General features: G+C 46.2%; 1 protein-coding gene across 1 annotated transcript in view; it reads left to right on the top strand.

Annotated features, from left to right (window-relative positions):
• Positions 1-12,489, top strand: part of ERGIC1 (endoplasmic reticulum-golgi intermediate compartment 1) — a 58,238-nt gene extending 45,749 nt beyond the window's left edge. The window contains exons 9-11 of the mRNA XM_053991398.1: positions 1,396-1,518; positions 8,508-10,712; positions 11,407-12,489. Coding sequence (XP_053847373.1) covers positions 1,396-1,518; positions 8,508-8,615 — 231 coding nt within the window. The 3' untranslated portion in view covers positions 8,616-10,712; positions 11,407-12,489. The remainder of the gene's footprint in view (positions 1-1,395; positions 1,519-8,507; positions 10,713-11,406) is intronic.
• The last annotated feature ends 818 nt before the right edge of the window (positions 12,490-13,307 follow it).

The raw sequence follows: 13,307 nt of genomic DNA, 5'->3' as shown, positions 1-13,307 counted from the left end.
TACTCCACACTGAGCAGTGGGAAAGGGAAATGGGAAGCGCCTGGAACAGTCTGGCACAGAGTGGCTGGGATGAGGAGAGTCTGAAGGATATAAACTCTGTCTCCTCTCTTAGCTCCTCTGTTTCCTCACTTCCCACATAACCACTGTCCAAAAGTGAGCAGCAGAACTCCAATAAAAGCCTGAAAATTACATGACTGGGGACATCTGCTTCTCTTGCCATCATGGGAGGAACCACCTAAAAATAGGGAAATTTGGGATTTATATGAGATGATTGAAGATAAACACTGTTTCACCAGCACACAGAGAGCAAAAGTAATTTTTTTTTTTTTGTGTCGTGCTCATGAGCATCCTGTTGCTTGCTCTTTTTTCATCTTTCTGAAATATTTGAAGCTGTCTTTGCCTCTTTGTGAAGGAGAATTGAGGCAGGAGAGGAGATGTGAGCTGCCAGCTTGTCACAGGGCTGAGGGAGGGAAGAGCAGCTGTGTGGAGAGGCAGCCTGTGCCACGCTGGGCTCTCCTTGCACTGCTGGGGCCCAGCCTGCTTTCCTGGGATTTTTCTTCACCCTGTGAATGTCTGAAAACTGATACCTATCTCCACGGACAGCACAGACAAAGTATTATCTCAGGAAGATGTGCTTAGTTACCAAGCTGGCGTTGCTGTTGGTACTGGGCAGTGTGTCCTGCTGGGTGCTGCCCTGTGGCTGTGGCTGGCACTGGACCTGTTAGGAAACAAATGGATTAAAGGAGAGTGGCACTGGAAATCTGGAAGGTGTCTCTCCCAAACCAGCACTGGGATATTTTTTGAATTGTTGCCAGTATTTTTCTGTATACAGTTTCATCCTGGCTTTCAGCAGGAGTTCTAAACGTGGTTTGACCATGGTTGCAGATGATTCATAAGAGGGCAAAGCATTCCCACTGCCAGTGGGGAGGGGGCCTGACAAAGGAATGCAAACACAAGGAGGGATTTTCAGGTTCTTACAAACTAAATTCCATTTGTTTGGTGAATGATTTATATACAAAATACAGAATACATGTGATTTACAGAGCTAAAGCTTCACCTGCAGCAAGGCTGTTTGTATTTAAACAGAGCAGATCCAGGATGGAGAATCAATAACAGCCTTTCTGTTTAGTCCTGTGACTCTGAATGAAGGTGAGAGTAATCACCATCATTCTGTCCCCAGCTCTTTCACTATCAGGCTGTACAGAGATTGTTTTCCTCTTTGATAAGGATGGGAGGCGAGCAGTCACGCAGGAATTCACTGTTTGCTTCTTTCCATCTGGTCACTGCTACAAAACAGTGGGGTGAAGGCCAAACCCACGGAGGCAGTTTTATGGCAGACACTCTCTGGAATGAGACTGCTCACACTTTGTGCCATTTCCCCCCTTTTTTCCCCAGGAATACGTAGCCTACAGCCACACCGGCCGCATCATCCCGGCCATCTGGTTCCGCTACGACCTGAGCCCCATCACAGTGAAATACACAGAGAGGAGACAGCCTTTGTACAGGTTTATCACATCGGTGAGTTGCCCTAAACTCTCCTTCTCCCTTCCTCTGCCTGCCTTTCATGTCCCTCCCGAGCCTTTCTTGTCCAGAGGAATTGAATTTCTGCCTCAGGGTGTGGTGGAGCTAAAGCGGCACATGCCTGGGGTGGTGCTGGAGTGGGAGGTGAGTCCAGTGCTCTGACAACTGGATTTAATAGTTGGGCACAAAAAGTAACCTGTTCCAGAAGTGCCAGGCTCTGTCTAGGCAGGATGGGCTCTATTGCAGCAGGTCAGAAGCTGGGAAGTGAAGCTGATGTGGTGAGCAGTAAACTGCTCAGTAATGATGAGATCAAACGTGCAGAGAACCTAGAATGGTTTGGATTGGAAAGAACCTTAAACCTCATCCTATTCCACCCCCTGCCATGGGCAGGGACACCTTCCACTGTCCCAAGCTGCTCCAAGCCCATCCAGCCTGGCCTTGGGCACTTCCAGGGATCCAGGGGCAGCCACAGCTGCTCTGGGCACCCTGTGCCAGGGCCTGCCCACCCTTTTCCACCCCAGAGTCATCCTGGTCTCTCCAGAGGGTTTTCCTTTGTTCAGGTGAGGGAAGGAGAACTGTTAGATGACACAGAGCTGCCTTGTCCTTGCTATCTGCTGGTATTTGGGTGATTTTTACAGTAAATAGGAAGAAAACTGGCAGTGGAGTTTTTATCAGCACCCACTTCTCTCCTCTCCTACAAGACACTGAAGATTTTTTTTTTTGCACTGAGTTTTACTCAGTGCTGCTGCTTGGCTTAATAAGGAGTGCCAGTTCCAGGCATTTACTGCTGGGTAGAAGTGGAGAAGAGCTGCATTATCAAATTCCAGAGGTGTTTTCCTGACGAGTTCCATTTGGATCTGTCCAGAGAGCATCCTGCAGTCCTGATCTCAGCATCCAGAACAAAGCTGTGCTGGCCAAACTGCTCATTAGGCAAAGAGCTATTTAAAGATCCTCCAGAACTTTAAAAAAAATGTGTCTTCAGGGAGTTGGCTTAAAATTGAAGCTGCAGTGAGCTGTGCCAGTGAGGCATGGTGGAATGTGAAGCAGTTGATAACTTGGCTGGAGTGAAGACCTCAAATTCTGATTTTTCAACTGTTTGACTGTTTTAACTGGAATTCACATCAACAGTGTGGTGGAGTTGCACTTCAAGATTTTGATTTTGCAACTTCTGATAAACAATAAGTTCCTTTCACTGAACTTCAGACAGAGAATAGAATACACAAATAACCAGATAAGGGGGCTTGAAGTAAAACCTAAATGTCGTGGTGAAAGACTTTCTCTTCTTAGCACATCCACTTGGCTTCAGAACATAATCCTAAAAAAGGTCAAACATCAGCATTTCGTGACTTGGCATCTCATTCTGCCTCTGCTTCTTTCTCTAAAATTATGCTCCCAGAAGTTTCTTACACATCTTGTTGGGGGTGAGGATGTGGAGGTGTTTTCATGGGAAATGATTTGATAGCTGGGATTATTCTTTAATTTTATTATCAGCATTGACTCACTGCAGATCTGCCATTATATGCCTGTAAAAAGCATCTTTTTTGAATGATATCCTGCTTCTGAGGTGACATAAGGGACCACAGGAGAGAATTTCCTCCCTGGTTGCCACAGTGACATTTTGGTTTTGTATCATTTGAATTTGTATCCCATAACCTCAAAACCTGAAATGTGTGTTTCCTACTGAGAATCCAAAAACAGAACCAAAAATGGATTCCAAAAAAGCAGTTCCAGTTCTGTTTCTGTAAAGATTTAAAGGTTGATTAATTTTCATTAAATAAGAATTTCAGTTTCTCCTCTCCCCCAGAATAACAGTTCTCTCCACACACCATATTCCTCCCTGGACTCAGTCTGAGTGTTGAAGCACTGGCCCCAGGATGAATTTTGCCCTGTTCTGTCTTTAAAGGTAGCCAGGCACTTTCTGGCTGCTTAAGGAGAGTTTTGCAGTTGATTTTTGGCTGCTTTGTTTGGTGCTGTAAATGGCTGTGGTGTCAGGCAGCTCCCTGGGGGCTGTTCCAGCTGAATGTCCTCACTCTGGGGGATGAGGATGATGCTGGTGGCTGTGTCAGGACGTCACACGGGGGTGACAGACACTCCTGGTGTGCAGGCAGAGCCTTGTTCCAGGGGCTGGACCCTGGCTCAGCCTGGGCCATCTGGCCCTGCTGAGCTGCTCTGGCCTCCTTTGGGCCAGGATTGCTGTACAGGAGAATTGTAAATGCAGGTGAGCCCGGTGGGAAGAAATGCTGATGTCTGACTCCAGTTCAGGAGGCTGAATGATTTCTTTATTATAACTATGCTAAAATACATTAATAGTCTATTTAAAGGAGATACTAAAGCTACAAACCTACTTGTTCTAACTGCCATATCTAACTCACAACTCGTGATCCTCTCTGAGAGTGCAGCCACAGGTGGATTGGATTGGATTGGGTTGGATGGGATTGGATTGGATTGGATTGGGTTGGGTTGGATTGGGTTGGATTGGATTGGATTGGATTGGATGGGATTGGATTGGATTGGATTGGATTGGATTGGATTGGATTGGGTTGGATTGGATTGGATTGGATTGGATTGGATTGGATTGGATTGGCCACCAGGCCCAAACAATCCTCACCAGAATCCAACCAAGCAATCACCCCAGGTCAACAATTCCCCAAACACATTCCACATGGGAAAAACAAGGAGCAGAAATAGAAATTGTTTTCTCTTTCTTTCTCTCTGTGCTGCTCTATGAAAAAATACCTGAGAGAGGGAGAAGAATGTGCCTGGCACACGTGAGAGCAGCCTTGGCTCTGCATCACAGCCTGCCAGGTGGCACTGGACAGCTTGGGAGGGGGAGCAGTGCTGCAGAGGATCTGAGCACCTCCAGGCCTGCCCTGTTTGGATGACATGATCTGTTCTTTAGCCCCTTCCTGTATCTCCAGCCTGGCCTTTTGCATCACAGTTGCTCTGGAGACCAGTTAGTGCTGGCCAGCACTGGGCTGAGAGCCAGCAGGGATTGGGCTGGGGCGTGTGGAGTCACTGCCTGGCCATGGAGAGCATCAGCTTGTTCTGAGCACTGCTCAGTTTAAAAACCACAAGACAGGCTCTGGGATAGGGGCTCCTTCAGTTTACTTGGGTTCCCCTGTGGCTTTCAGTGAATTCAAATTACTCCTGGCATGGGGGGTGATCCTGGGACTTCACAGAGGCTTTGTGGGGTCAGTGATGGAGGGGAGGACACACAGCTGAGGGATGATCCCATGGAGAGGGATCTGTGCTGGCTGCTCAGCAGAGAGCCAAAGGCATCTCCTGCTGCTGGCAAGGTTATCTGATGCTCTTTGCCACTCATGGCTTTGCCCTCCAAAGCCTCAGTGCTGTGAAGAGCAGCATTACAGCCCTGTAGCAGCATTCCCACATCCTCTCTGTCCCCATTCTAGCTCATGCCTGCTCCTTAGATCTTCGTGGTGTGAAGAATTATCCTAATTTTCTGTACCGTGTGAGAGGTGCTTCCTGTGCAAAGGCTTTGGTTTAAAATAAGTTTTTTTTTTTACTTTCCATGTCATCCTCGAAAAAAATTCAATACTAAATAAGATTTTATATTTCTTGTGGGTCAGTGCTGCTGCCTCTGTCACTGTTCCATGAGTTTGCCAGGGATCCTGGAGTTAACCACAGACACTTGGCAGAGTTAAACACGGGGCTTTTATTGCCTGTCAAACTGCACTGCTTAAAATCAACTCATCCCTCATGAAGAGAAGCCATTCAAGGCCTCCTGGTTGAGGTTATGGAGCGAGGGGAAAAGTTTCACTGATGCAAATTCATGAGTTCCTGTAAGTGGCTAAACTGAAAGAAGGTTTTATCATGAGATCAGTGTAGGGGCTGGGAGAGGAGAGCAGGCAGAAAAGCAGCCAAAGTTCTGCTGAAGCATTCAAAATCCAAAGAAATTTTCTTTTTTCCTGGTATGAGAGGACTCTAGGTGTGAAATAAAGTTAAACTGGAAATAATGGAAGGTGGGAACTGGAGCAGAGTGGTTGCAGGCAGAGTAATTTCAGCCATGGGAGCTGGTACTGACAGGTGTCACAGATTCAGTCCTGTGGCATTTTTAAAGCCAAATAATGCAAAATGTGCTGAAAATCTCTGTGTGGGATTCTCCAGCTTACCTTCCTAGGAATTGCCTGAGGGTCCTACTGGTCCTCTCTGACTTTAGAAATCATTTTCAGACTTTAGGACATCCCAGAGGAGCACAGTCATGTGTCTGACCCTTGCCTTTCTGTCACCTTGCTCACAACCTTGCCTCCTCCTGTGTGTCCACTCGTGTTTTCCTTTAGGCACGAGCCTGCATCCCACTCTGCTGTGATCTCCTTCTGTCCAAGGTGCATTCCTCATGCCCAGAGGGCTCTCACTGCTGGGATTATTCCACTTCTGTGTCTCTTTCCCTTCATCCTTTCATGGCTGGGCCTGAGTCCCACAGACCTCACGGCAGATCATTGCCAATAATTCATTCCATTAAATCTGGAGAAGTGCCTGATGCCTGCCTCCCCTGCGCAGCAGAGGTGTGATGATAAAGGAACATTTGGTGCAGCTCCTGTGCTGACCTGGAGCCCAGCCCTGGTCACAAGCACTCCAAGCCCTTTTTTCGTCACCAGGACTCAAAGCTGTGTGTGCAGGAGGCCCCGAGCCAGTGCCAGGTGTGTGTGACTCATCCCCACTCAGCACTACAGAGCTCTGCAGATGAATTTATATATTTTTTTCTATTCCCCAGCCCCTTGTGCTGCTGCACTGAAGTCAGATTTTCCTGCCTGTGATGCAGAATCTGCGTGTTGGACGGGGTTTGTGTTTGTGGTGTGACATCTCCCATCAGCTGAGCTGCTCTGAGCTGAAAAACCCAGCTCCATGGTGGGCATTTCCCTGGGAAGTCACCCTGTGTCACACCCCGAGGGACAGCAGGGAGGGGGTACAGGAGCAGGAGCTGGACTTGTTCCCCAAAAATCCTGTCCCTACCTCAGGCTGGTGCTCTGGTTTGAGCAGCCTCGACCTGCTGGAATGCTGAGTGTCCTGAAAAAGTCACATTTCCTGCAGCTCCTTGTTTCACTGAGCTCACTGAATGTTCATATCTTGGTTATAAATGCACATGGAAAGGAGCTGCAGCTCTCAGTGCCTTTGTTCACCCTTAATGAGCTGTTTGTTCCTTCCCCTCAGTGCTGCTGCTGCTCTTGTGTTGGTTTTTTCTCTGTGATTTTGCCCATGGGGTGCTGTGTGGGAGAAGAGACGTGGCAGGGTGTGTGTAGTGTGGCACCAGTTCCCTTCTGGGCCAGCTGTGTTGCACTTTTATAACGTTTATCATGGAATTATTTAGGTTGGAAAAGATGTATAAGGCCACAGAGTCCAGCCTGTGCCACATCCCCACCGTGTCCCCAGGCCAGAGCACCGAGTGCCACCTCCAGCCCTTCCTGGGACACTCCAGGGATGGGGATCCAAACCTCCCTGGGCAGTTCCAGGGCCTGAGCACCCTTTCCATGGGGAAATTCCTGCTGCTGTCCACCCTGAGCCTGCCCTGGCCCAGCCTGAGGCCGTTCCCTCTCCTCCTGTCCCTGTTCCCTGGAGCAGAGCCCGACCCCCCTGGCTGTCCCCTCCTGTCAGGAGCTGTGCAGAGCCACAAGGGCCCCCCTGAGCCTCCTTTTCTCCAGGCTGAGCCCCTTCCTAGCTCCCTCAGCTGCTCCAGACCCTTCCCCAGCTCCATTCCCTCCAGCCCCTCAGGGTCTCTCACCATGAGAGGCCAGAGCTGGACACAGGTGTGACCTCAGCAGTGCCAGCACAGGGGACAATCACACCCTGCTCCTGCTGCCACACTGTTTTTGATAGAAAACCATCTGAGTTCTGCTCAAGACTGGCTGCATACAAACCACCTGGTGGGGAGGCAGAAGTCAAGCACCACAGGAGGGGAAGAAAGTCCCAGGGTGCCACCAGGCAGCGTGACACACCACAACCTAACCTAAAAACGTTACCAGCCATGTTCTAATTACACAGTTCTAACTTCCCAACTCCCACATTTTTTTACTTCTTAACTGTGATGCTCTTTTCATTTGGTCTTTCACGTTGTGTAGGATGAGGTGGTTCTGAGAATAACAACGGGGTTGTGAGAAGGGGAACGAGATCTGGAGCTTATCTCCTGACAAGGACCTGCCTGGGAAAAGGGGGATTTGTTATGAGCTAGGAGCTGAAGGAGAGAGTGATCCCAAACCACTGAGCCATTGTAGCAGGGAAATATTTTGTGTTGTTGGTCTCCTCCAGCCTAAATGATTCTGTGATTCTGTTTCCACAAAGACTCTGGTTTGACAGAATACACAGAATATTTCTGTGGTTTTGTAGCACTTGAGAAGTGAAGTGGGCTGTTAACGCTAATCAGGAGATTCATTTTTTCCCTAACTCTGTTCTTGGAAGTAATAATGTGTTTTAATTCGACCCAAGATCCGCATCTGGTGTGGAAAACTCTGTCCCATAAAGAGTTAAGCTGGCTGCTGTGAGCAGCCCTTGTCATGGAAAGTGTTAGGCAGAGCTGTGGTGTCACTGGGAGCTGGGTTTCTCTGTTAACCACTGCCCTTCACATGCTACTTCAGAGTCTTTTGTCTGTTTGTAAATTATTGTCTTGTAAAAAGGGGAAAAGACTTACAAGACTGTGGTGTTTAAAACAGAAAACAGCATAGGAAGATGTGAGCAACACAGAGCTTCTAGAAAGCTGAGTTAGGTGGAGTTCAGCCCAGAAGGGAGCAGGGTTTGTGCTGTGGGAGCTGGGATTTGTGTTGGGCTCAGGCTGTGAAGAGTTCATCACTCATTTCTTCCACTGCTGGGAATGGTTTTTGTGAATGATCCTCATGGAATTCCATCCCCAGTGCTGTTACCCAGTTCTTACTGTGCTTCCAGCAAACACCCCAGCAGCAGGCTCCCTCCTCCAGTTCAAGCTGTGTAAAAGTTTCCCTCGTTGTTGACAAACGTGTTTCCTCTCTCTGTAATTCCAGATATGTGCCATCATTGGAGGAACATTTACTGTAGCTGGGATCCTCGACTCCTGCATTTTCACAGCATCAGAGGCCTGGAAGAAAATCCAGCTGGGCAAAATGCAGTAGCAGTGAAACTCTACCCTCGACTCCAAGGACAGGAGCAAAGATTGAGAAATTTACCACTACCTGTTTTTGTCTTTATTTTCTATTTGATTGAATCAGTATGGTTTGGTTTTTGTTTTTTTTTTTCTAATCAGGCTGTTCAGTGAAGACAAATCAACAAATCAAAGAAATCTCCATGCATTTCAGAGCTCTGAGAGGGAAAAATCAGTGGAATCAGGGTGTGGATTTTGATTCCCTCCCCCCAGAAAGAGAGGATGAAATGCCTTATCAGATCTAAGTAAGGATGGCAGTCCGTCCTCTGGGAGATTCCTGTGGCAGTGTACAAACTAGGGAGTAGATGGCAAAGAGCTGAACTGTCTTGTGGCACTTCTTGGAGTTCTGTTGGATTTGCATGATCAGACAATCGACTTTTGTATAGGGCAAAATTACACATGAGGAAGAAATTCCACCCATGGTGCCAAAAAGGTGATGTATCTGTTGGTGAGGAGTGGAAAGTGTTAGTCCCCACAGCAAACCTAAGAGACAGAGGGCAGAAATAACATCAAGAAATGTTTTGTGCTTCTAGTGAAAGCTCAGTTGTTCAGATACAACCTTTCTAACGAAGTGAAAAAAGAACAGGAAGCCTTCCCCAGCTACCTTTTCCTAGGTAATCTGTGATCCCAGCAGTGGAGGGCATTTCTTTTACTCTGGATGTAAAAGTGGTTTCATTCCTTCCCACTAACTGAATATCCAGTCTTGTGTTTACAGGTGGCATGAAGTAAAAACCAAACTGAGCAACACAGTTTTATGTGGCCTTTGCTTTGAAAGGGAATAGTTGTCTTTACAGCATTAGCTTTTCTTTCTTGTTTCTAAACACAGACCACCCAACAGTCTGGATTCTGCACTTGTTGTGTTTTTGGTTTTTTTTTAATTTTTGAAAAGAGGTTTTATATTCTCTGTGCTCAGAAAAATGGTGCAGCCCTCTGGGTGGATGAGCACAGCTTCCTCTCTTGCTTTGTGTGTGTGTATTCAATACACCTGTCAAACACAGGAATTCTGACTTTTCAGGATTTAAGGTGCCTCCCTTTTCCTTTAAAACTCAGTCAGGGCATCTTTTCGGAGCCCTGGACTGACACTGTTCTCCCACAGGTACCCAGGGCAGCATTCCCACAGGCTGACCCTTGCTGGGAGTTTTGTTTGATCCCTTAACAAGATTCCTGAGCTTCCCTGTCCATTCCTTCGAGCTTTGTCTTCTAGAGCCTCCAAAAAACAGAGGTGTGAGGGGAAAACTCCTGCCAGGGGGTGCCTTGCATGTCGTGGTGGGCGTGAGGTCTCAAAAATGAGACCAGGTGCCCCCCAGTGCATTTTGCAGAGCCTCATCAATGTTCCTTGAGTAGTGACAGTCTCAGTAATTCAGCAATTCGCATGCCTTGTGAATGTCTGAGCTGAGGATACACAAATTTTAAGTCTTTCAGGACGAATTAAACAAAAATAACCATAAAATAAAGGTCTTGCTGTAAATTCTAAGATGGGTGCAGGGTTTCTCTTGGATGATATCCATTGCCTTTTCCTGGAGGCAAAATATCCAAACTTTACGCTGTGATGATATGAATTGTTGAATTTTCAGTGTTATTGTTAAGAGTCAGATGCATTTCAAAAGAATTCCTGATTGTCTGTTGAAATTGTCTCATTGCCCTGGAAGCAGGGAAGGTGCAGCCAGTTTTATCCACCCACCCAAAAGAAGCAGCCAGCTCCTCTCCCCCTGCCATGCTCTGCCCTGTGTGACTTCAGACAGCATTGGAATTTTTCCCTGTTCTTCTCTGGACTGATTGCTCTTACTTTAGGTGTAAACTGGATTGTGTGACTTCCTGTACCCCTTCATCTATGGGTAGATTTTTTTACTCTTTTTTTTTTTTTTCCCCATTTACAAAAAAATGAACTTTTTCAATGAGATGTTTGTGTTCATTTGGGGTGTGTGTCCTTGTGCCTGCGAGTGGAGCCCTCTGGATGTGGGATTTTCCATGGCAATTGCTTCTCCTGCTGGCTGAAGGATTTCCTCTAACCCACTGTGACCAGCTGAAACTCACAGCTAAAATATCCTCATTTTTCCTTTTGGATTTGGTGAGTCTTGGCAACAGTGGATTACAACAATGAGATTTTTAATATTTTAGCATCTTCCTTACACTGAGATTTATTTAGTTCATCCTGAGCTGGGCAAGGGGAGATCTTTGCAGCACAGTTCATTTTCTGAAATTTCTCCTCTGGTACAATTTCTTTGACACAAGCAAAGGGGGTTGCAGATTCTTTGTGTCCCCTGGTGTGTTATTCCCATCCTTCTCCCCATTCCCTTAAACTGCCTCTTGTGCAGTCCAGGCCAGTTCTCTAAACCAGACCAGTGAAATTGGTTTATTTGGGGTGGGTTGTTTTTTTTTTTTTTGTTTTTTTGTTTGTTTGTTTGTTTGTTTGTTTTTGGTGGGGTGGGGTTTTTTTGTTGTTTTTTGGGGGGGTATTTTTGGTTTGTTTTTTTTTTTTTGGTGGGATTTTGGGTTTTTGTGGGTTTTTTTGGTGTTTTTTGTTTGTTTTTGTTTGTTGTTTGGGGTATTTTTGGGGTTTTTTTTGTGGGGTTTTGGGGTTTTTTGTTGTTTTTGGTTTGGTTTGGTTTTTTGGGTTGTTTTTTTTTTGTTGGTTTTTTTTTTTGTTTTGTTTTTTTGTTTTTTTTTTTTAATAACACACTTCAGCGTGCCTGCTCTCTCTGCCAAAACATCCCCTGCAATAAGGTAATAAATCACTTTTTTTTGGGTTTTTTTTTTGCGAGATGTGGAAACCAAGTTGTACTCAAGTTCTGGCAGGACAAACAGTCTGTACCTTGGTTCTCTAAGCCAGGTCTAAGCCTCTGAGAGCTGCCAAGCCAAGGCCACCTTCTGGGGCTGTTGGGATTTGTGGTGAGCTTGTCCTGCAGGGTCACACCTGGTGCTGCCTCGTGTGTTTACAGCAGAATCTGCTCTTCATCTCTCCAGACGTGGAAGCAAGGCAGTCACTGCCTCTGCACCCATGAGATCTCACTTTTATTCTGAATTTTCTGAAGAGGAAATGAGCTTAGCCGTGCTTTTAAACGTCCTTGCAAACAAAAGAATTTCACGTCAGAGCAGGAGGAAACCCTGAGTTGTAGGGTTCTGATTTTGCCCTTTCAAGTCAGTGTTTTGAAAGAACTATTTGGGTTTCCAAAAAAGACATCCCTGTAGGAAATACCTGAAACTCCCATTTTAAATTATTCCCTGTGACTCCAGACTCCACCCTACGGTGAGGACTTGAGGCATTGGATGCTTTGCAGTGGTGGAGTTAAAAACTTCTTGCTCTAGGGAAAGTTATTAGCTGTATTCTAGGTGGTATCTGGACTGCTGAAGAGGATTTTTATAAGGAAATAAAATGGAAAAGGGGTACAAAAATCCGTGAGAGATGAGCCTGTGAATGTTTGATGTGATCTCTCAAATACTTGCATTTATGTGCGCTGTAAAAAATGAGATCTGCGATGTCGGTGGCCCTGTCTGCCACCAGCTCCTGGGTATTTCTCATTTATTTCTCTTTCTCTGCGTGACACACGGGCTCTTGGGGCTGGGAATGGCTGTGATGAGTCTCTGCTTTACTGGAGTTGTTTGAATTTGCAAATTGGGGACGTCAGTGAGGGGTTTGTCCCTGGAATGTGGGAGAGAGGGGCAGGGAGGAGGAGCAGCCCTGCCGTGTCTGGTACAGCAATGTTTAAAGCACAAGTCTTCTACATTTCTACAGTGGAGACTGTTAAGGAGTTCTGGCATTTGTCTTTTTTAATTTGCAACCTTATGTTAATAAACTATTAGCCTTTTTAGTTCCATAATTAAAAATAAAACTCTTACGTGTTTCAGTTGGCTTCTTGTTGCACTCCTGTTGCAAAATCAATCCAAAGGGTTGTTTTTTTTTTTTTTTTCTTTTGTTTTTAATTATGGTTTCAGTGGACTGAGCGTTATCACACAGTGAAATCACTGGGAGCTGGGTCACTGTGGTGAAAGTTAACACGAGGTTTTTTTGTAATGAGCCCTGAGTCATGTCTGGACGTTCAGAGCTCAGTTTTGTACAGAACCAAGTGTCCCAACCTCCCTTTTTTTTTAAGGAAACGTGGAAGGAACGTGCCTGGGACTTGCTGGGTTTGGCTTTAGTGCTTCCTGGTATATGAAATAACCCAGATTTTGTCCCCTCCTCCCCCTTTTAATGTCCACTTAGCCTTGCTTCATAACTATTTAGAAATAAGTGTGTGAGGCAGTTTTTAAAGATGGAACAGTGGAGGGTTACAGCACAGTGAGTTTGGGCCAAGATATCTGCACCACTGTAAGAAACCAATTCCCTTTATGTTGGTGTGGGCCAAGCAGATCTTTGTGAAGGCAGAGATCCTGCCTGTTCCAGTGACTGGAACTCACATTTCCACAAGTGATGGGGTGGTGCTGAAAGGCCCTTAGTCTGCAAATGACAAATAAAGGTTCTGGGGAAGGTGTTTGTTCAAATCCCAGCCCACTGCAACTCAGTCCCAAACTTTTCCAGCCTGTCTTTATAAAAAACCCAACCCAAACCCAACCAAGCCGATTAATTGCTTAATTTCTACCAATTTTCATTGAGAATAAATGAATCTGTGTCCTGAAAATATGTACTAGGGCCACAGCTACCTGAAAAGGAAATGGTTTGTGCAGG

This window comes from Vidua macroura, chromosome 15 (assembly GCF_024509145.1).
Source record: "Vidua macroura isolate BioBank_ID:100142 chromosome 15, ASM2450914v1, whole genome shotgun sequence".
Taxonomy (NCBI): domain Eukaryota; kingdom Metazoa; phylum Chordata; class Aves; order Passeriformes; family Viduidae; genus Vidua; species Vidua macroura.
The sequence above is the reverse complement of the archived record's forward strand: the minus strand, read 5'-3'. Positions and strand labels throughout refer to the sequence as shown.